Raw genomic sequence first — 23,433 nt, 5'->3', positions numbered from 1 at the left:
GAGAAAGAACCATGAGGCCATACAGTGAAAGTGACAATCTCTCTGCCACTCTCTGTGCCAGCTGCCTCCCTCTGACTCGGTTCACATGAGGAACATGGAGATGCTTCTCACCCACACATACCAGCCTTGACATCCTTTCCTTCCATCAGCTATGCCCTACACAGGACATCATTAAAATTTCTCTAGCTAGAATTTAGCCAGCTGTGAATTCAGATCCACAGCTACGCCAAGACCACAGGCTGGTCTATGGACAATTGTGCTCCAGTGTCTGAAGCATGAATCCATTCTGGGGACCTCAGGGCCAGGTTTCCTGTGCTTAGGCCAGGTATCTTTGCATCTTCCTTAAAGACCAAAGGTCAAGGCAAGAGCTCAGGATTTACAGACACATAGAGAAACCAAACATCATCCTGACTCCTTCATCAGTGAGGCGCTATAACTAAGACATACACCAATCTAGAAACACGACAATCACTACTTTCAACATGTCTATCTTCCACAGAGTCACAGGAACTGTGCCTCTCCCCATACCACTGCCATTGAATGATGTTGTCCCAATAGTGCTCTCAGCAGAGATGAATGAGAACGTAAGTCCAGGGAAGGGGTGGGGTTCACTCACAGACCTGAATCACTGATAACTGGCCTGCTGCTAGGACAGATTTAAATCAAGACCGGGGAACCTCAGAGCAGAAAGGCCACCATGGACAAGCAGCTCCCCTGACCACATGTCTACCAGCAGAACTAGAGAAGATGAGATTTGGGAACAGTAATAACTTCTACCAAAAGAGTTCAGGGAAATAGCACAGGAAAGGGGAAGCCCAGGAGAGCAGGGGAGGAGGAAGGCAGATTAAACAGGCTCCTGATGCTCCCTCAGCTAAGCTAACCTGTGGTGACTTCACAGCTGGAGAAATCCAACTCCTGTGCCATTGTTCTCAAGGACTTTAATAACTGCAAGAATGGTGAGTCCTTTCTGGTTGTTCTCTTGTCAATGTACTAAAGTGGTTCACAGACCATGGGGGATTTCATAGGATGATATACCATAGAAGAAGGGACTCTGGGATATCACGCTCCAAAACTACAAGGACCCTCACACACTACTATGCACACAGAGGAAGGACAGTGGTCCAACTGACCTTTTTTTCAAGGTACTTGACTTCTGAATCAAGGAAACAATTAGAAGACAGTGCCCGTGGGGGCTGCACAGAGCTTCCCAACCCAAACAGTTTCCAATGAAACACTACATACATAAAGTCTGAATCAAGTGCAGTCCAAGGACATCGTCTTTGGAGTCCTGAGATGAGGACATCCTACAATAACTCAATAAACATACCAAAAGCCAAGTTGGGAGGAAATATTGGGTTGAACAACCCAGGGAGGTGAAGGAAGAAACTGGACTTATTTCTCAAGTCCCACCATAGACAAAATATATAGTGTACATACCACTGTTTCCTTCTTCAAAGAGATTGGGACACATCAGATAAGAAAATAATTCTGTGCGGGTAAACCCGAAGCTCAGAGCATCCTTTGAGATATGGAAGATATTCAGAGCCACATCTTGAGTCTGGCAGGCAGGCAGATGCAGCTGTCCATACTGGTGTCTAGAGAGAGACCACAGGTACAGTTGGGACCCAACAGCCATCAGTGGCAGTGTGGGTTCTCACCATTCCTCCTCCTCTCCTCCACAGCTACCGGCTTATTCAAGTACAAGGTTCAAGGTGCCAGGATTTCTCCCAAAGGACTTTCCATCCTCTACTGTGTAAGTAGGCACTGTCTTTGCAATGAAACTGGATGCAGGGTGGAGGCATACCTGGAAGCACACAAGAGGTTAAAATGTCAGGACAGAGAAATGATCAGCTCTTTCTGACCCCTCATCTGATACTGGGATCAGTCTCCAGAGTGTCCATCGGGGCATGGTCACGCTAGTGCTCCTCTCCACTCAATTTCAGAGGATGACAGTCTATCAGGCACTCCAACTGACAGAACCATAACTTGTCCCAGCTGAGGTCTCCACTCCCAGTAGAGTACACACATCTAAACAAAAGGCCATCTCCTGCCAACCACCCACTCCCCAAACAGGAAGCCAAAACCAGGGTGTGACAAGTGATGAAGAGAGGGGACATGACTAGCTCAGCTTCCCCTCTGGAAATCCAGCAAAAAAGCTGCACTCAGAGGCTGAAGCACAAACCCATGCACATCCAGGATGACGTTCATCAACATCCTACAACATACACAAAGGACTGAGGGTCAGATACTTCTACACGCATCACATGTGGAAACATATAGCCATGCTTTCCAGATACTAATAGTCACTCTAAAGTCAAGAAAAGCGAATGGAGGTATGCACAGGACAAGAGGAAACACCAGTAAAGTCTGCATAAGTCTCTCTTCAGTGTATTCCTTGCTGAATGGTCCAACATCCATTTCAATACAGAAAATACTTGAGAAATATAATGGGAGAATGCACACAAAAATAAAGAAGGAAATGGACAGAAAAGCAGACACAGGAAATACCCAATATTAGCTTTAATATCTAAGAACTTATACATATACACATATGTCTTCGATGGTTTACGAATCATGGAAGGAAGGGAAGTGCAGAGGAAGAAAAGAGAGAGGAACCACTGAGGGGAACTGACTTTCAGTTCTGGAAAAAGAGGATGCAACTATTAAACACACGCACACACACACACACACACACACACACACACACACACACACACCTTCTTGAACTCCATCAAAAATGCTGTCTCACCTTTAGGCAAGGATTCATGATGTCTCAGGAAAGCCTGGCTGCCCTGAGCCCTGTTACAGTGCCACTGGAAATAAGCTAAGGCAACTTCACCCTACACTGTAAGAGCGACACTACAAGGCCATCCCTCTTCTTCTAGTCTCCTGAACCACATCGATGTTTTTCTACTTTTCTCTCCTTAGGTTGGAGCCAATTTTGGCAAAAGAACAGTACCAGTGATTGGAGGTCGGCTGCCTCAAGATCCCAAAAATGCCACCATTTCTGTAACAATGTCCAATTCAATGTTGAAGATACTGTTAATATATGTGGCCAAGCAGAGCTCTGTCAAGGTGAGTGTCCTCCATCAGCCTAAGTCTGCAATACACTGCACATCAGCTGAGACTGTCATTTCAGGGGCAGAAGAAAGGAGATAAGAATGAGATCCTAAGGTTTGGGTGTTTTTGTTTTGTTTTTTTGAGACAAGGTTTCTTTGGATAGCTCTGGCTGTCCTGGAACTAGCACTGTAGACTAGGCTAGCCTTGAAATCAAGAGATCTGCCTACCTCTGCCAACCATGTGCTAAGATTAAAGGCATGTGCAACCACTGCCTACAGTATCTGAAGGTCCTTGAAGACATGGGTAAGATCAATGCCACAGGACACACATCATGTTTAGGAATCAGGAAGGAGCCTTGGTGTTATCAGCAAGGCATCAGAAGCAGTCACGTGGGTTGGAGGAGGTAAATATTATGAGTGTGTCATCCATAGCCAAACAAACACACATCCATGTGTCTTAAATGATCAATGACAAGTAATCCTCAAAATAAAGCTCAGTGTAACAACTCTTCTTCAGACTGATGCCCTCAGAGATTGAGTGAGTGGCCAAGTCACAATAGCAGCAAGGGAACCAGGCTTATCTACCCAGGAGGTACTTTAATATGACCTACCCACGTTGAAGATAGGAGGAGGTCTCCACAGTGAGAGGAGCTCCCAGGCTCTAGGCACCATCATCTTGTGTAGCAGCATACAGGAATCTTTACCACAGAGTCCATAAGTGTTCAGCAGAGAGCTTCCAGAGCACAAGGGCAGAGAAGCACCCTTCCACTTTGAAATCCTTGACAGAAAGCAGCAGTTCACAAGGTCTCTTCCTCTGAAATAAACACAGAAAAGGGATGGGAATGTCCCTGTCATTAATTTTTCTCAGCTACACCAGCTCCCAGCTGGGTGACCAGGCCTACAGGAACAAGCACAGCATCTCATGCAAGACTCAGGCACACATGTCTGCCTCATGATAATGCACATCCCATCCTTTCCCCTCATTAACTGAGGTCTTCTTCACAACAGATGAATGACCTCGAGGCCAACATCACCAAAATAACCTACGCCTTCCAGAAAGACAAGCACCTCAGAGTTTCCTATGAGGTTGCAATAACAAAGGATAGTGGAGACTATGCCACTGGGAAAACGGTGAGTGTGAAAAATGAAGGTTCACTGAGTTGGAAGAAGGCCAACTCTTGAGACTTGGATGCTTGGGATGGACTGATCCCAAAAGCCTGGGGCCCCTTATTATGCCTTGGAGTCCACACAGAAGAGGGAAAGGCCATGGTCGCATGTTACACTAATGCTCCCTTGTGTCATTTCAGCAATTAATCATCTCCCATGACAGCAAGATTTCAAAAACCAAATTGGTACCAAGCATCAAAGTCACAAGGTACTACAATCTGTAACTGCACAGTCCTCTTGAACATGTAAAGGCCCTGTGAAACACATTGGAGTGGTGGGTTCTGGGCAAATATTTGAATAACTATAGGGAATCAGTGGCTTGCATGCTCTTAGTCACTTGTCTGTTCTGCTCAGTAGGCCCTAGTCAACAACTGACTCATCCCAAATCAATAGAGATAAGAGTTGAACTTAAGATTCAGTAGTATTGTTCTCACGAAACTAACATTTCTATCTCTGTATTTTCTTGCTGACAGTTCTGACCACAGAGTGGAGCCCCCTGAGGCTGTAAGTTGATGTAACCTTTTATATTGACCCATGATAGGTGGGAAATCATGTCAATGCCAGACACTCAGTGACTCAGGAGTGGGGGTAAGGGGACTAGAGCACACGTTTACTGTGGAACAGAACTGCAGACTCCTAACTGGCTCTAGGAAGAGCTCTTAAACTATAGCTGCCCATGATCACATTGACATCTGCTTGTGCAAGGGCTGCAAGGAGCACATACATACAAACACACACAAAGGTGACAGAACACATTGCAAGTCTGATGTCACATGCTGGAGAAAGGCCCATAGTGGGTTCCAGAGACGGGGTAGAAAATGTGTCCCTTTAACAGCCAGAGATAAGGACAGGCAGTAAACAGCAGACTCAGGAAACATTCCAAAGCTAGCAATCCCCCATCTCTACTTAGCAGGGAAGCGACTGCATGTTCCTTGCTGTAGACTCAGTGAAAAGAGTAAGACTGACCCCTGACCTCACAGACACATCCACATAGAGTGGTTTATGCCAATAGCTGTCTCCTGGATGGTAGAGGGCAGAGTTTAAGGAATGCCCTCTCTGTGCACACACTAGCATACTGATACAACAGCAACCAAACCCAGTTCTGCAGAAGCCTGACTTCCCACAGAGAAGGGTAAGGGTGATCAGTGAGAAGCTAGCAGAAGTACAGAAATAACCCCATATGCTCTCAGAGAAGGGTCACAGAGAGAGAAGGGGGCACCCTGACATGGAGAATCCCAGACCTAGACACCCTCAAGCCTTGTCAGAGCAGGCAGCAGTGACCACCAATAGCCAGTTCCCACAGCTTTGGCCTCCAAGGAGCTCCTTAAGACCCTCCACCTCCTGCTGTAACTGAAGCAAGGTGGCAGTGAATGGGCCAATATCTCTGCCAATGAAGCAACATGGGCAGCAAACTTAATAGGGGTCCCAAAACCCCCAAAATTGGGAACCATTAGGATACAAGGAGATCAATCTCTACATTTGACCTTGACATGTGACAGACCTGTCAACTAGAAAAATCCCACAGGACCCTGAACCCCGATCTAATGCTCCTGGGCCTTGAGGACAAGGGAAGGACTACAAGGCTCTACTGAAAATGTCCTTTTGTGCCTTGCAGAAGGAAGAGGCTGAAGGCATTTTGTCTGAAGTCATGAAGAAGGCCTGGTCTGGTTTCAATGGTAAGTGGCATTAATAACTCTGACAGCTGGCAGTCAGTGCCCCTTGAGAGGCATGAAAGCAATGGCACATGTAGGACACTAAAGCCCAAGGACAAGGCCACCCTGTCATCTGCTGAGTTATACATCACCTTCTCTATCATAAATGAAAGTATCTCATGGTCTATAGAGTAAACAGATCAAAGTGCCTGCTCTGTACCTGCCAGGAAGTTTTGTTCACAAGTGCCTTGCGACCAAGACCACCAGAGGATGCAGCTGAAGAATGGACCTGGGTCACCACACATTAGACATTAGGGTTATGACACTTGAAGGTTATATCATAGTCTCTTGGGACCATAGCAATGATGGTGATTCTACTTGCCAGGTATATTCATTCCTAGTTAGTTCTATTGTGGTTGTAAATAGTTTGCTGATCATCAAATGTATGTGTCACCTCCAGTCAGGTCCTGTAGTGAGGCAGTGAATCATTTGTCGTCAATGTTAGGAGACCAACAAATCCCCACTGCTTTGGGGACCTTTCTTCTCCTATACCATATCTGGCCTACATCCTGCAGGCTGGGGTATACAGTATCCATGAAACCATATTGAAAGTGTGTGGCAGGGACTGCTGTTAGGGCCACATACAGATCATAGATCCCACATGTGATTGTCCTCAAACAAACCAGCCAGGTTATTTTTTCCCTTAACTCCTGATACAAGGTGGTACTTCCTCATTTCAGAACTGTATAAACAGATGAATATTCCAGAAGGAGTGTCTTCATTTGCATTAATGAATGCCAATGTCAAACCACTGAAATTGGTAAGAAACATAATACAGCACTTTTCTGTGCTTCTGTGCTTTGCTTTGCTTTATTTGCTTTGCTTTGCTTTGCTTTACTTGGCAGAAACAGGACATCACATATAGTCTTCATCTACCTGTGCAATCAGTGTGCAATGTGTCATCAGCTTCTTTCCTAAGCCTCAACCTTAAGCTATGCTTGACCCCATGCTTTCTAGCATCTGGGCCTAAATCAATTCCTAGAGGGTCCAAATGACAGAAAGGCAGCATTTGCTCAGGGTGGCTTTGCATGCTCTCATTCTTCCTACTGACCCGCTCAGGGGCCAGGGGACCTTGCACCAGCCAGCCTTGATCACAAGAACAGATCAGATGGATGACATCTGAGATATAGCTACAGTGACAATAAACACAGCCTGCAGCAGCTTCTGGTGGTAACAGAGGAAGTGTAGTTACTGACAGCCAGCATTGTGCAAGGGTCAGCAGGGGCTACACTCAGCATCCTGTGAGCACAGAGTGGGCGCTGCTGCCTCTGGGTGGACCCTACTGCATCTGCATGGATCCCCTCCTGCCAGAGGCTTCACCTGTAAATTCCTCCTCTCACAGGCTAAGCTCTCCAGGGTGTTCACTCCAGGTGTTCTCTCCCATCCCTGAAGCAGTGCTGTGTGATCTGCTGGGGGACTGGATTGACAATACTCATGCTTGCAGGCAACTTCTGGGTTTAAAGAAGGTAATTATTGTCTTTCTCTCCCCTTAGGGTGAACTTCAGGCAACAAACTGAACACTACTGAAGCCAGGCCAAGACCAGGAAGATGCGAAACCCCCTGTGAATCTCTCCATGCCACCCTGAAGCCCCACCCTTATGATTAAGGGAACAGTAGCAGTAGTCCCCTCAGCAGGCTCAGGATCCTCTGCCTTGATTGACAAGGCAAATAAGAACAGTTCAAGGACATGGGCTTTGTTGTAATCAGCCACTTAATAAACAGTCCCTTCATGCAAAAGTAAAGGACTCTGACTCCTGTCTCAACTCTGGTACATGTTCCTGAGAATGCAAAGAACTTCTTTCTTACTTGGTGCTGAACAATGACATGAGACACCAAATCCAGTGTTCCCCAGAACTCTGTGGGATGGTCTTGACAAGGATTAACCCTTTCAGCAGCTCCCTCCCCTGTTTTACTTTGAATTTGGAGTGACTTCCAAAGGCTCAGGAGGTGAAGATTTGCTCCCCACCTGCTGCCATAGGGAGGTGGCCCCTTTAAGAAGTGCTGCCTAGAAGTAGTTTTTAGTTCACTGGGGCACATTCTTCAAGCCCATGAGGAACCCTGGCTCTTTCTTGCTTTTCCTTTCTGGCCATCTTGTGAACACTTTGCTTCTCAAGACCATAGACTGCTCACCACAGACCTAAACACCAGAAGAGAAATTAGGTCACAGTCTGGGTCCTTAACCTTAACCTCTTCTCTACTTCAGTGATAAATAGTGGGTCCTGGGTTGCTGGGCTCCTTGGGAGATGATATAATGAATCAGATCAGGCCAAATTAATAAATCCAGGATGAATCTGAGCAAAGCCTTCACAGGTGGCCCCAGGTTAACAGGAGAGAAGTTTGAATTAAACCCAAGAGGAGGGTCTTTTAAATGCCCTCCAGGGATGGAGCCCATGACATTGTTCTTCTCAGGACCATAGTTTGGAATGAGGCAACTCCAGGGAAAGAACCCCACCTTGGCACCATGAGGGTGGGGTTTGGAATGGGTGGCAAACTGGAGATTCCAAACAATGGGGACAGCATCCTGGGTCTGGAACATTTTGGTTTTACCATGCAGGTTTTACAAGGTACTATGTGGACACCAGAGACAGAAAAGTCCAGACAGGAGGGCACCAGGCCTGACTCTGCTGAGTTCTCTCTGGGAGTCTGCATGTTGCCTAGGGACCCAAACTTTTACTATGCACACTCTGAATTGTCTGTGGTGGGCCTGGCACCCACCTTCCTCCCAATACACTGCGGATTCTCTATAGTGAGTCAGAATTCTAACCCATGGGAACTCTCATGATAGGTCATTGAGTGTTTTACACTATATTATGTAGTTTCGATGACTATAGAATTATTTTAATTTCAGTTTTTTTCTTTCTTTTTCCTTTTTTTATTTTTTTATTTTTTTATTTTACATATCGATGCCAGTTCCCACTCCTTCCGTATTTCCCTCTCTGCCCGCCTCACATGCACCCCGACCACCCTGCCCTCCAACCCCCTCCACACTGCACATGTAGGGTGATGCCATCCAGGAGGGGTCATCTAAATCTGTCAAGTCATTTGAAGTAGGGACTAGAAATTCTCTCCTGACTCTAGGTAAAGTGTGTATCCCTCCATAGGGGATGTACCCACAAGGTCCTTTTGTGCACCAGGAATATATCCTGGTTCCACTGTCTGAGGTCCCTTAGACTGCTCAGGCCTTCTGGCTGAGACCCATATACAGGCGGACTGAGTCAGTCCCATGCTGGATTCCCAGCTATCAGTCTGGGAGCCCATTAGCTCCTCCTTGTTCAGGTCAGCTGTCTCTATGTGTTTCTGTCTCTGCATCTGGGTTCTAGTTTGGCTCAGAGTTTAATTGTGGGTGTTTGCTTCTGTTTCCAATAGGTACTAGATGAGGCCTTCATGATGGTGGATAAGTTAGTCATCAGTCTCATTATCAGGGAAGGGCATTTATGGTAGTCTTTCCACTGTTGCTCAAATTGTTAGTTGGAGTCAGTCTTTTAGGTCTGGACATTTCTTTAGGTTCACTTTTCTCTTCAATCCTATAATGGCTCCCTCTTTTATGTTCTCTCTCTCTCTGTGTGTGTGTGTGTGTGTGTGTGTGTGTGTGTGCCTGTTTGTCTGTCTCTCTCTGCCTCTCTCTATCTATTTTCTGTCTTCTATTCTTCTCCTGAATCAGTCTTCCTAGTCCCATGTGCTTTCCTCTCCTCCCCTTCTCTTTCTCCTAGTTCCCTCTCCACTCACTGCTCTGGAGGATTTGTCCCTTCCCCCTTCCGTGAGGGATCTTATATGAATCTCTTAGAATCCACCTTGTATCCTAGTTCCTCTGGCCGTGTGAATTATAGGCTGGTGATCCTTTGCTCTAGGTCTAAATTCCATATATGAATGAGTACATACTATGTTCCTCTTTTTGTGATTGGGTTACCTCATTCAGGATGGTTTCAAGTTCCATCCACTTGCCTGTGAATTTCAAGATTCCATTGTTTTTGTCCACAGAGTAGTGTTCCATTGTGTAGATGTGCCACATTTTCTTTATCCATTCTTCAGTTGAAGGGCATCTAGGTTGCTTCCAGGTTCTTGCTATTAGAAATAATGCTGCTATGAACATAGCTGAGCAAATGTCTTTGTTGCATGGATGTGGATCGTTTGGGTATGTGCCTAAGAGGGGGATTGCCGGGTCCTATGGTAAACTAATTCCCATTTTCCTGAGCAACCACCATATTGTTGTTTTGATTTGTGTTTCCCTGATAGCTAAGGATATTGAGCACTTTCTTAAGTGTCTTTCAGCCTTTTTGATTTCCTCTATTGAGAATTCTCTTCAGTTCTGTACCCCATTTTTAATAAGATTATTCGGTGTTTTGTTCACTAGTTTCTTGAGTTCTTTGTATATTTTGGAGATCAGTCCTGTGTCAGATGTAGGATTGGTGAAAATCTTTTCCCAGTCTGTGGGCTGCCGTTTGGTCTTGTCAACTGTGTCCTTTGCCTTACAGAAGTTTCTAAGTTTGTGGAGGTCCCATTTATTGTCTATCTCAGTGTCTGTACTACTGGAGTTATGTTTAAGAAGGGGTCTCCAATACCAATTTGTTCAAGGGTACCTCCCACTTTCTCTTCTAAAGAGTTCACTGTGGCTGGATTGATGTTGAGGTCTTTGATCCATTTGGACTTGAGTTTTGTGTGTGGCAATAGACATGGGTCCATCTGCAGACTTCTACACACCATCATCCAATTGTGCCAGCACCATTTGTTGAAGATGCTTTACTCTCCCCATTGTATGCTTTTAGCTGTTTTGGCAAAAATCAGGTGTTCATAGGTATGTGGGTTAATGTCAGGATTTTTGGTCAACTTGTATATTCTTGTGCCAATACCAGGCTGTTTTCAGGACTATAGCTCTGTAGTAAAGCTTAAAATCAGGGATGGTGATGCCTCCTGACGTTCTATTATTGGACAGGGTTGTTTTGGCTATCCTGGGTCTTTTGTTTCTCCATACAAAATTGATTATCATCCTTTCAAGGTCAGTGAAGAATTGTGCTTGGATTTTCATGGGGATTGCATTGAATCTATAGATTGCTTTTGGCAAGATTGCCATTTTTTACTGTTTATCATACCTATTCAAGAGCATGGGAGATCTTTCCATTTTCTGGTATCTTCTTTAATTTCTTTCTTTAAAGACACAAAGTTCTTATTCTATAGATCTTTCACTTGTTTGGTAAGCATTACCCCACGATACTTTATGTTGTTTCTGGCTATTGTAAAGGGTGATATTTCTTTGATTTCTTTCTCAGCCCCTTTGTCATCTGAATAAAGTAGGGCTACTAATTTTTTTTTTTTAGTTTATGTTGTATCCTGCTAGTTTGCTGAAGGTGTTTATCAGCTGTAGGAGATCGCTGGTAGAGTTTTTTGGGTTGCTTATGTAAAGTAACATAGCATCTGCAAACAGTGAAAGTTTGACTTCTTCCTTTCCAATTTGGATCCCCATGATATCCTTTTGCTTTCTTATTGCTTTATCTAGAACTTCAAGTACAATATTGAAGAGATATGGAGAGAGAGGGCAGCCTTGCCTTGTTCCTGATTTTTGTGGAATTGCCTTAAGTTTCTCTTCATTCAGTTTGATGTTGGCTGTTAGTTTACTGTATATTGCTCTTATTATGTTTAGATATGTTTCTGTTATCCCCAATCTCCCCAAGACCTTTATCATGAAAGGGTGTTGAATTTTGCTGAAGGCTTTTTCAGCAACTATTGAGATGATCATGTGGTTTTTCTTTTTCAGTTTGTTTATATGGTGGATCACATAGATAGATTTTCATATGTTAAACCATCCCTGCAACCCAGGGATGAAGCCTACTTGGTCATGGTGGATGATTTCCCTGATGTGTTCTTGGAGTCAGTGTGCCAGTATTTTGTTGAGTACTTTTGCATCAATGTTCATCAGGGATATTAGTCTGTAGTATTCTTTCTTAGTTGTATCTTTGTGTGGCTTGCGTACCAAGGTGATTGTTTCCTTCACCGTTTAATTGTTTTTCCTTGGCTTTTCTTACTTTTCTTACTCTCTTTAAGAGATTTGTTCATTTCTTCCAATTTTTGTTTGTTTTTTCTTCCATTTCTTTATGGAATTTGCTCACATCATCTTTGAAGGCCTCTATGACTTTTATGAAGATATGTTTTAAGTTGTCCTTTTCTGCTTCATCTGCTTTGGGGTGTTCAGGTTTAACTGGTATAGAGTCAGTCCCTAGGTTCATGTTTTTCTTTCTATTGTTAGGTGTTTTCTTTCTTTCTTTCAAATAATTTATTATTTCACATGTCAATCCCAGTTCCCTCTCCCTCCCTCCCTTTTACCCTCTCTGCCCCCTCACATGCACCCTGACCACCCTCCCCTCCCATCCCCCCACCCCAATTCCACATATAGGGCAATGCCATCCAAGTGGGGTCATATAGATCTGACAGGTCATGTGAAGTAGGGACTAGGGCTTCTCTCCTGTCTCTAGGTTAAGGCAGTTATCCCTCCATGGGGGATGTGTTCGCAAGGTCCTTTTGTGCACTAGGGATACATCCTGGCTCCACTGTCTGAGGTCCCTTAGACTGCTCAGTCCTTCTGGCTGAGACCCATATTCAGGGGGGCCTGAGTCAGACCCATGCTGGATTCCAGCTAACATTCTGGGGACCCATTAGCTCCTCCTTGTTCAGGTCAGCTGTGTCTATATGTTTTTGCAACCTGGTCTTGTGCTCTCTGTCTGCATCTGGATTCTAGTTCGACTCAGTGTTTAGGTAGAGGTGTTTGCTTCTGTTTCCAACAGGTATTAGATGAGGGCTCCATGGATAAGTTAGTTGTTGATCTCACTATCTGGGAATGGCATTTATGATAGCCTTTCCACGGTTGCTCAAATTGTTAGTTGGCAGCAGTCTTATAGATCTTTAGACCTTTCTTTAGGTTCAGTTTTCTCTTCAAACCAATATCGGCTCCCTCTTTTATGTTCTCTCTCTCTCTCTCTCTATCTATCTATCTATCTATCTATCTATCTATCTTCTCTCTTCTATTCCTACCCTGACTCAATCTTCCTAGTTGCACATGTTTTCCTCTCCTCCCCCTCTCTTTCTCCTACTTCTCTCTCCATTCACTGCCCCCCACTTCCCCTGTGCTCTGGGGGACTTGTCCCTTCCCTCTTCTGTGAGGGACTTTACATGAATCTCTTAGAATACACCTTGTATCCTAGTTCCTCTGGTGGTGTGAATTATAGGCTGGTGATCCTTTGCTCTAGGTCTAAAATCCATATATGAGCAAGTACATACCATGTTCCTCTTGTTGTCTTGTATTGCCATCTTCCCATCGCTTCTTCCAGTGGGTGCAGGTGGGATCTCTCTCTCTCTCTCTCTCTCTCTCTCTCTCTCTCTCTCTCTCTCTGTGTGTGTGTGTGTGTGTGTGTGTGTGTGTGTGTGTGTGTGTGTGTGCCACTCCCCTGGTGGGCTTAGATGGGTCAGAATTTCGATGCCTGTAGCTCTGGGTGGTCCAAGCTCTCTCCAGCAGAGGCCCAGCAATGGGGGTCAAAGATGCAGCAGGCAAGGACTCAGGATGGTCCCATGGAGATAGGCAGATCTCTGGCTTGGGCCCAGAGCTCTGGCAGAGGACTGGCAGTGGGGGTCAGAGATCAGGCAGGCAGGAACTCAGGGTTGTCCTGCATGGATAAGCAGGTCTAGTGAGCTCAGAGCAGCTCCTGGAAGTTCTGCCTTTCAATTTCTTTTTTAACCACCAAAATTTAGGAGGATTTCTATATCCTCTCCTCTGCTAAACTCTTTTGAATCATCCAGACAGATTCCTTAGATCATGCTGGCTTTGAGCATTTCCCGCTGTTCTGCTCTGGGAGCCAGCCATGGGAGGCGCAGATCACCAACCTTCCAATTAAGACACTGACCTGATGTTTTTGTTTTGTTTTGTTTTGTTTTTCCTATATGCCTAGCAATTCAAGTAGTACCTATTGTTGGAATTCACACGTTCACAATCACACTTCAGACCCGCATGTGTAGCCACACCATACATACAGAACATACATACATCTTTCAGCTCTCCTTTTCTTTAGGCCAAGATTAGTCTGTTGAAATAGAACATCCTTAATTGAAATCTCTTGTAATGCAGCTTGCTATAGCTAATCCTTAAATTATGAAACATCCAACATCTGCACAAATCCCATATCCCAATAAATTTATCTATGTCACCCTTTTTTTCTATAAGTCTTAAAACAGTTTCTGATAGGCTGAATTAATTTTTCCATACACTTGGCTGGGCGTTACCCATAGCAGTAGCTCCTAAGAGTGCAGGCTTCTAGGTCTTGTTTTGCCTTTGCTCTCTGGGCAGGGTCTGGCTCGCTGCAGCGCATCTGTGACTGCAGCTGCTTGAAAAGTAAGCAATCACCATTGTAGCAACTCTGAGTTCTTGGCACCCCCAGGTCCTGCTGACCTAGTGCATAAGCAGGGCTGCCCCTTTGCTCTCCCAAGCCCTGGTGCAGCTCTAAGACAGCTGCAGTGGCGGCTTCTGTGAGGGGGAAGGATCCTTACAAAACATTCAAATTCTAAACATTGCTGTACTTGCTCCTGTTTTAATCCAGCTATCCCGGCTATTAAAAAATACCCAAATAAATATAATCATCTGACTAATATTTCCCTGTCTCATATCTCTAATTATATACATTTTACCCCTGGAGGCTAACTAACTCACTTCTTTACCATCTGTCTGATATTTCTGTTTCACATCTACAATTATATACAGTTTTACTCCTGGCATTCACGCACCCCACTTTACTGCACTTCTTTATTCCGACGACTCACTTCACCTTTGTGCTGTCTGTTCTTCGGTGGTGTCCATCACTTATGTCCCCCATACTCATTCCCACGTTTCGGAGGTGTATGTCGGCACCATCTGTATGTCCTCACGTTGCTAGGCTATACCTCATCCATCATTTCTGTTCCCTGTTCTCAGCCCCAAGTTCAGGTGCCATATGTCCGGAGTTGTCTTTGTGTGGGCTGCAATCAGAGCCAGCCAAGCAGCCCCAAGTCCATACCTGAGTGGGAGAGTGTGGATGAGGGAAAGGCTAGCTATAGACAATAAAGAAAAGAAGTAGGGACAGAATAAAGGTCAGGAGGGCAGATCAGTCAATACTGAAATGCCACAAGTTTAGTTTTTCACCACTCTTATATACCATAACCCAAAAGGGGAAGGAACATGGTATCGTGTATAAGGAACAAACAGACTTTTCTTCCTCACTTATTCCAAGGGTTCAGTAACCTTAGCTCCAACTTCTTGTTCCCTAGCCTTGAGGTCAGGAGTAGCCACACCTCAGATTCAGGTCTGTTGTTATTTAGACTAAGACAGCCAAACATCCTTACTGTAGCCACATCTTTGACCTTTAGGTCTTGTGACTTGATGACAGCTTTGAACTCTCTTCCCTTGTGCCAAGATGAAGTGCAGCCATCTTTATGGACACCCACAGCCACCTCTGGTCCAGGTTGTGGGGACTTGGGTAAGACTCTGGATCCCTCTGGTCATTCAGAGCACTAGCCACCTCATGGTCTTGGTTGTAAGAGCTTGATTCAGCCTGGACCAACAGAGAACACAGATCATCATTTCCACTTCTCAGCTTTCTGGATGGAAGTGCAGGTTTCTCATTTTCCCATTGGAAAGACAATCCAGGTTTGTCTAGGGATCTGCAGGCTCAAGGACCTATTTGCTATGCTCCCAGTAGAGTAGTACTGATATCTGGCTCTTACCTGCTTTGATCCATATCATTGTTTGTGTTTGAACTGTGCTCTTCTTTTTTATTTTCTTCTTTAATTTTTTTTTTTCAAGAAGCACAGAGTTTATTTACCTCTGTCTCTGAGTACAGCATTAGAAACATTGTAAGAGCCAGTAGGGGTGGAAGACACCAAGCAAAGGCAGACTTATAGACAGAATAGGACCAACACAATATGAACTTCAGAGACTGTGGCAGCATGCACAGGCCTGCACACGTCTAAGGTTAATGAGGTCCCAACATTGAGAAAAGAAATGGACACCATCACCCACCCCTATCCTCCCCTTCTCTTTCTCCTAACTCCCTCTCCACTCACTGCCCCCACCACTCCCAATATGCTCAGAAGATCTTGTTCCTTTCCCCTTCTGTGAGGGATCTTGTATGAATCCCTTATATCCTAGGTTCTCCGGTGGTGTGAATTATAGGCTAGTGATCATTTTAAATTTGGTAATTATAACAGACTACATAAAGACAGCTTCTATAAAAACCTCCACCCACTTTAAGCAGAGACTCCAGTCAGTGCCACAGATATTAACTAAAACAATGGCCACTACTTTTTGTGGACATGAGGAACAAAGAGTGTTTGTTTATTTTAAGGTTGGCCTAAGGGACATGATTAGAGCATGTGGGCCCTCTGCTGGCTTGGCCTATGATAGCATGGAGAACTTAACAGTATCAGAGCAATAATCGCACTCATCAGCCTTGTTCCAGTTTCTGCTATGCAGCAGGACACACACACACACACACACACACACACACACACACGCACACGCACACGCACACGCACACGCACACACACACACACACACACACACACACACACACGAACACCCTAGAGAATAAAGGGCAATAGCTTTTGCCTCTCTGAGAATCCACTCTCAGAGAATCCACTCCAAATCCTTGGAGTTTCTCACTTCTCTGTAAATTCCCTTGAATAGTTTGCTTCCACTTTGTTTAACCACACAATGGGCCTGTTTTTACTCTTAACTGGCATGAGACATGACCTTGAAGTGCCTGTCCCAGGACTGTACTTAAGGCTCCTTGGATCAACCACAACTGGACTAAAGTAAACTCCCATCACACTCAAACTGTCTATCAACCTCAGAGATGGATCTGTACACCAAGGGCCATTTGCAACCCTTGGAGGTCCAGGGCACAAACGACCACCTGCATGGTGACCTAAGACAGTAGCCCACCGAGAAAGGCCCACTCTTGAAGACTTCAGAGCTGTCCCAGTACCTTGAATACAACCCACTCGAAAATCAGTGCAAGCCAGATATCCAAAGTACCATGTCTGTACTCTGTTATCAGAGTAGGCTTAGCACTTAGGGCACATTCCATTCTGACCTCATGTAATCCAAGTATTAAAAAGTTAACTAAACACTACCCTAGGTGAATTCCTACTATCCAGGATGCAGCTGTAACGTGGTCCCTAGGAAAAACCCAGGACTGGAGGAGATAGCCTTTGATTGGCTGAAGGAAAGATGTAGTTCTAATAGGGCAGACAGTGTGCTGAAACAAGGCAGATCCAGGACTCATAGGGAAATTCACACATTGACTTGGTGTAGGACTGGAATCCAGGGGGTCGACTTCCAGCTATTCTCAGAAAAGAGCTAATACCAAGAGGACTGACTGAATGAACCCTGCACTTTAATTCAGGCTCAGCTTCCATAAAGCAACTCCACAGTTAGCCTGACGATAGACCATAACACAAAGGACCACAAGCACACTATAACTAGTACAGACCAAGTAACTAAAGAGCCAAATTCATACTGCCCCCACTTCAGGTCCAGTATGCAGGAGCCACCCTTATACTGGCCAGTGAGTAAAGCCATATGCAACAGATGACCACATGCAGAAAGTAGGGCTTATACAATACCATGGGGATACCCAAACACTGACCAGTGTAGACCACATACCCAGATGGCCATAATCATGCTGTTCCCAGTGTAGGTCTGGTACACAGGATTTTGTTGCTACAATGTCCACAGGACATTGTCAGTATCCAGTGACAGCCTGACTGCTGACACCTACAGTAAGGCTCACCAATGAGGAGCCTGCCATACATCCTCAGTTAAGGTGAAATATCGAGTGTCTTCTGGAATCATGACCCTAGGACAGACCAAGTAGCTCAGGAGTCAACTGCATACTGCTCCTTGTCCCCACCCTATACGTAAGAGAATGCCTGCATGCTGACAGTGAAGGCAGTATTAGTACCCAATGATCCAACCACTTGCTTGATGGGAGATGTCATTCTGTATATGTTTCTCAAACTGGTTAATAAGTAAAGCACTGTTGGCCAATAGGAAAGGAAGATAGGAGGGACTAGGAGACAAGGAGGAAATAGGAAGTAAAAAGGAGGAGTCAACAATTGCTGATCTTTTGAAATCCTTTCAGGCCCAATATTGGGAGTATGTCCCACAATCCAGGTCCCGTCCAGAATCCATGAGCCCCAACAAGCCTAGGTCAGCTGTCTCTGTGGGTTTCTCCATCATGATCTTGACTCACTCCCTTGCTCATATAACCCTCCTGCCTCTCTTCACCTGTATCCCAAGCTCAACCCAGTGTTTGGCTGTGGATTTATGTATCTGCAACTATCAGGTACTGGATGAAGGTTCTGTGATGAATATTAGGGTAGTGACCAATCTGATTACAGATGAAGGCTGGTTCAGGCACCCTCTCCATTACAGCTAGATATTGTAAACTGCATAAAAGCAAATGACTGAGGAGATCATAGTACCAAGAGAGGAAATCTACTCATTTGGTTCATGTACCACCTGTCAAACCACTTTCTAAATATTTAGGTATACACATATAGATGTTTGTTGATTTGATTTCAGTCAAAGACACTTCTTTCTGCAGAAAGTAGTGGTTAATAGCATCTCATACCTGGTGCAAGTATGACGTATACCTAACTGTGAGTTCACTTGGGGACAAGTAACCTACAACAACCTTGCAGCACACAAGGCTCAGCAGACATCACGAAAGAGAGGGCAAAGACAATGTTAACGAATGGGAAGAACTGTGAATTGCTAACTTCTGGACATAACATGGCTATTGCACATATCAATTCCTACCAGCTGTTTTCACCTGAAAGTCCTCCAGGAGATCAAACCAGTCAAGATTCCAGTGTGGATGGAGTAGGGCCAAACGAAGATCTACCCTTAGAGGGAGCTATTGGCAGATTTAATGGTTGAGGAGATTTTGCTCGCCTCTGCAGGAGCTGCAAGTATGTTGCCCATACAACAATGGAAAGAACTAATTGGACTCGGTATATAAATAACTGTGAAGCTATGAGGGAGGGGAAGCAAGAGCACCAGGGAGAGTCAGAAGGAGGTAGTGGTAAATGAACATCATCAAAACACATTGTATAAATGTAAAACATTTCCAAAGATTAAATAAAGATAACAGGCATTTGGTCAGTGTTTAGGGCCCAGGCAAAAGCATTTCATCTAAGACATAACCCAGTCATAAAAAGAAGAACATGGTATATACTCACTCATATATGGATTTTAGACAGAGCAAAGAATCACCAGCCTATAATTCACTCCACCAGAGAAACTAGGATACATCGAGGAATCTAAGATTCATATAAGATCCCTCACTGAAAGGGAAAGAAACAAGAATCTCCTGAATATATTTGGAGTGGGGGTGCAGTGAGTGGAGAGGGAAGTAGGAGAAAGAGAAGGGGAGGAGAGAAAAGCACGTGGGATTAGGGAGACTGAGTCATGGGAGGAATAGACGAGAAAGAGAAAAGAGAGAGGGAGAGAGAGATACTATAAAGGGGGGGCATTATAGGTTTGAAGAGGAAACTGAACCTAAAGGAATGTCCAGAGACCTACAAGACTGACCCCAGCTATCAATTTGAGCAATAGTGGAAAGGCTACCATAAGTGCCCTTCCCTGATAATGAGATTGATGACTAACTTATCCACCATCATAGAACCCTCATCTGGTGGCTGATGGAAACAGAAGTGGACACCCACAGCTAAACACTGAGCCAAACTGGAATCCAAATGCAGAGAGGGAGGACAAGACCAGGTTGCAGAAACACATAGAGACAGCTGACCTGAACAAGGAGAAGCTAATTGGCCTCCAGACTGATAGCTGGGAATCCAGCCTTGGACCGACTCAGACCCCCTGAAGATGGGTCTCAGAAGGCCTAGGCAGTCTAAGGGACCTCTGACAGAGGAGCCAGGATGTATCCCTGGTGCACAAAAGGACTTTGGGAGCGCATTCCCCATGGAGGGATACTCCCTTAACCTAGGGCAGGAGGGAGGGCCTAGTTCCTACTCCAAATGACTTGAAAGATTTAGATGACACCTCCTGGAAGGCATCTCCCTACATGTGGAGTGGGGGGGGAGATGGGATGGGAGGGTGGTTGGGGGAGGCATGGGATGGTGTGATAGAGGGATGGAGGGAGGGAGGGAATGAGGGAGAGGGAACTTGGATCGATATTTCAAATAAGAAAATTTTTTTTTAAATTTTTAAAAAAGAGCAAACAGTAAAAAAAAATCTTTGAAAAATCATAGTTCCTACAGTTTTATGTTAATCAAATTGAGTGACAGAACAATTTTCCACATACATGCATGTAACTTCATTGGAAGTATTTGGATGTCTGTGAAGAAAACCTTAGACTTTTAGCTAGTCCTAAACTTTTATTTTCAGGAAAAGGGTTCCTTATGAAAAATTCACATACTTCTTAATTCTAGAGTAAGTGTGTTTTGGCAATACTATTCTTACATTCTGACACATATAAGTAGGAATTGGTTAAATCAGTTTGGTATTTTTAATTTTAATATATGAAACACCACATATATTAGACTACTCAATATAACCTAATGAAAAAAATACTTTTTGAGAAGAAACAGTCCATCCTTGGTCAAGATCATGTTAATATAGAGAGAGGCTTTTAAGAGAAAGATTTGCTGGCGTAGAAAACACTTCAAAAGAACTTAAAGTGTTCCCAGGTCTAATGAAACCTCATTTGCAATGTTTAGAGCTGTTTACTAGCCATCCCATTATTTCTGATAATGCCTTCTGCATTAATTTCTGTTATTTCAGGAGTTTATGTAGATAAAGCTCCTGGAAGCTGTCAGTCTTATCACTCTGAGATGGTAAGAGGGTTAGATGCAGACTAATTGGAATGCCTCAAGCCCCACCCAGTATTACATTTAACAACATTCATCTTTAACTGCAAGCTTAGGAGATACATTGTATCTCGCCTATACTGATTAGGTTTTAGCTAAACTCACCCACTCCTTTCAGCTTTACTAATTGTCTGTTTTCATCTATCATTCTTACATCAAAGACTGAGAAAAAAATGAAAGGGGTATATTTTGCCAAAGGTATATTTTGCCTCTTTCCCTACTGTTTTTCCCTCCTCACAGAGTCATCAATAAAAAGAGATACAGAGAAGGTCCTTGGATCAAAGAGAAATTCTCATAGATGAAGCAGGCAAATACAGATCAGGATGGGAGACAGATTGGTCATCAGATTTCAGTGATATGTTTCCCTAGGTCAGGGTAGTAAGTGTTCCATGCTGTTGATGCTCACTGAAATCCTTGGTCTCTAATAAAGTGAGAATCCAGGTCATCTAAACACTTCACATCTTTTGCAAAACATTTCAGTGCATCCTTGGATGAGAATATGGTGAAGAAAGCTGAGGTTTTCAATGTTACCAAAGATATATTTTTGGTCTTTGCTTTCTGGTCTCACCCCAACTCAATCTGCAAGGAATAATTTTTACTGTAGAATTTCATTTATGTTGATTGAAATCCCATAAATCTCAAAACACTTAACATTGGCTCCTGGCCTAGGTTCCCAGTAGTCTCATTGGCTGATCAGCTACTTCTATGGAGCATCGTGCCATCTGGCATTCCTGTTGTTGGCATGAATGACACCTCAGCAATGGTAAAAACACTGAACATCTTCCTTTTGTTATTTTCTACTAAACCCCTTATTTTACATCCTTCATTGCTCAGGCTTCTCTGTCCTATTAGCTGAAATATGCTAGCATTTTAGGTCTTCATTGACAGCTTTCAATCAGTTCAACTTCAAAGTCTTCAAGCTTGAACTTCACACAAAGATTTGTCTAAAATGAGATTTTGCAATACATTTAAAGAAATGGAACTTAATGTGTCTTAATTGATTTATTGAATCTATACCTTCAATTGTTAATAAGCCATTCCACTGGGGAAATTATTTTAATGAATGATTATGTGTCTCATCTCAGTTTTAATTAGTCAAGATTCATAAATAAGAATCTAAAAGATTTTTTAAAACTATGTGAAAAAGGCCTTATCAAATAGTCATATATTTCTATTAAAGAATTACTGAAAATTGATATTTTAATTTAGATCACATACATCTTACTAAATTAAATATATTCATTATAGCTAAATAAAAATTGGTTCAAGAATCATAGAAGTAGCAAAGCTTAGCAGGTGGCGAGCCGCCTTCCCCACAGGTATTTCTCATGAGGACTGGGCTGTTTCCAGGAAGCAGAACTGAGCCTGTATTGTCCCTCTGCAGATTAGAGGTGGATGAAGTAACAGTGGACAGCACGGACATAACCATGGCAGCTGATGAGATCCACGTCCACTCCACAGTCACTGCCACCATAGGCAGAAAAGGGTGAGCATGTTTCCAGATGATTGCTGGGTCACGAGGGATGAGGATGTAGGCCCCTATCCTAGAGCCCGAGGACAAGGACACACACAGGAAGGCTTCCTTACAGAGAGAAACATGCCTCAGGAAAAAAATTACATATATAGTCACATATTTCTATATACATATGATTGTATATTTTTACACATACGTGTATATGTATATATGTATGTATGTATACATATATATGTATGTATACATATATATACACAAACACACACACAAGTATATATATAAAATTTTCCCAGTCCAGAACTTCTTATGTTAAGAAACCCTGCCTTTCCCCTGCTACATTTCTCTCTTGTATTTCCACACAACAAAGAAGGCCTAAGTGCTAGGTTTGAAGGTGAACTTAAAACTGGCAGCCTGTGCCAACAACAGGCACCTCCTTAAGGCTAGGTAGGACAATTATTCATCAAACATTAACTGCCTAAATGACCACCCTCTTCACTCTCTGGCATAGGACTGAGGCCCTAAGAGCATACGGACTGGGAAACACAGTTCTTCCCTCTAGAGGATGACCTTCACCACATCGGGAGGACATTCCCTAATACCTTTCTCTGCCCTGGAGCGTCAGGTCTCAGCAGAATTTCATTCGCCTCACATTCCTCTCCACAGAGCACTTGGACCTGTCGTCAGTGCACTGCAATTTGAATCCATCCTGGAAGTGACAATGAAAATTGCTATTTCCTCCAACAACACTCAGTGTGTCAACCTTGACATCCAAGACACCCACATCCAGGTCAATGAAATTCACATTTAGTTCATTGAGATGTAAGTAACAACTTCCTTCTTTCTACTGCATTAATCATCCAAATGTGTGTCACAATGCCCCCCCCCTGCTGTCCACCTGCTCATCCACCACAGTATACAAGAAAATCAGGAAATGCCAGGAATGCTGATGAGCAATGTTCTGCTGTGTTTAATATCAACCTTCTCACATGACCTTGTATCTTTCCTTCTGACTACTTAAGTGACTCATCCTGTATTTTCACTAAACAATGCACTGACCTGAATCAAAATGGAAAAAGAACCATGTGCCAGCTGCCTCCCTCTGACTCGGTTCACA

At 43.9% G+C, this 23,433-nt stretch overlaps 1 protein-coding gene across 1 annotated transcript in view; it reads left to right on the top strand.

Moving 5' to 3' along the window:
* LOC127228937 (vomeromodulin-like) overlaps positions 1-23,433 on the top strand; it is a 60,992-nt gene that overhangs the window by 3,568 nt on the left and 33,991 nt on the right. Inside the window, exons 5-16 of the mRNA XM_051194037.1 lie at positions 500-584; positions 899-956; positions 1,683-1,753; positions 2,929-3,075; positions 4,068-4,190; positions 4,367-4,434; positions 4,700-4,730; positions 5,842-5,902; positions 6,619-6,698; positions 18,094-18,161; positions 22,230-22,331; positions 22,983-23,106. Of these exons, the coding sequence (XP_051049994.1) occupies positions 500-584; positions 899-956; positions 1,683-1,753; positions 2,929-3,075; positions 4,068-4,190; positions 4,367-4,434; positions 4,700-4,730; positions 5,842-5,902; positions 6,619-6,698; positions 18,094-18,161; positions 22,230-22,331; positions 22,983-23,106 (1,018 nt within the window). The remainder of the gene's footprint in view (positions 1-499; positions 585-898; positions 957-1,682; positions 1,754-2,928; positions 3,076-4,067; positions 4,191-4,366; positions 4,435-4,699; positions 4,731-5,841; positions 5,903-6,618; positions 6,699-18,093; positions 18,162-22,229; positions 22,332-22,982; positions 23,107-23,433) is intronic.

The sequence above is a fragment of the Phodopus roborovskii genome, unplaced genomic scaffold (genome assembly GCF_943737965.1).
Source record: "Phodopus roborovskii unplaced genomic scaffold, PHOROB, whole genome shotgun sequence".
Taxonomy (NCBI): domain Eukaryota; kingdom Metazoa; phylum Chordata; class Mammalia; order Rodentia; family Cricetidae; genus Phodopus; species Phodopus roborovskii.
This window is presented reverse-complemented; position numbering and strand designations above follow the sequence as displayed.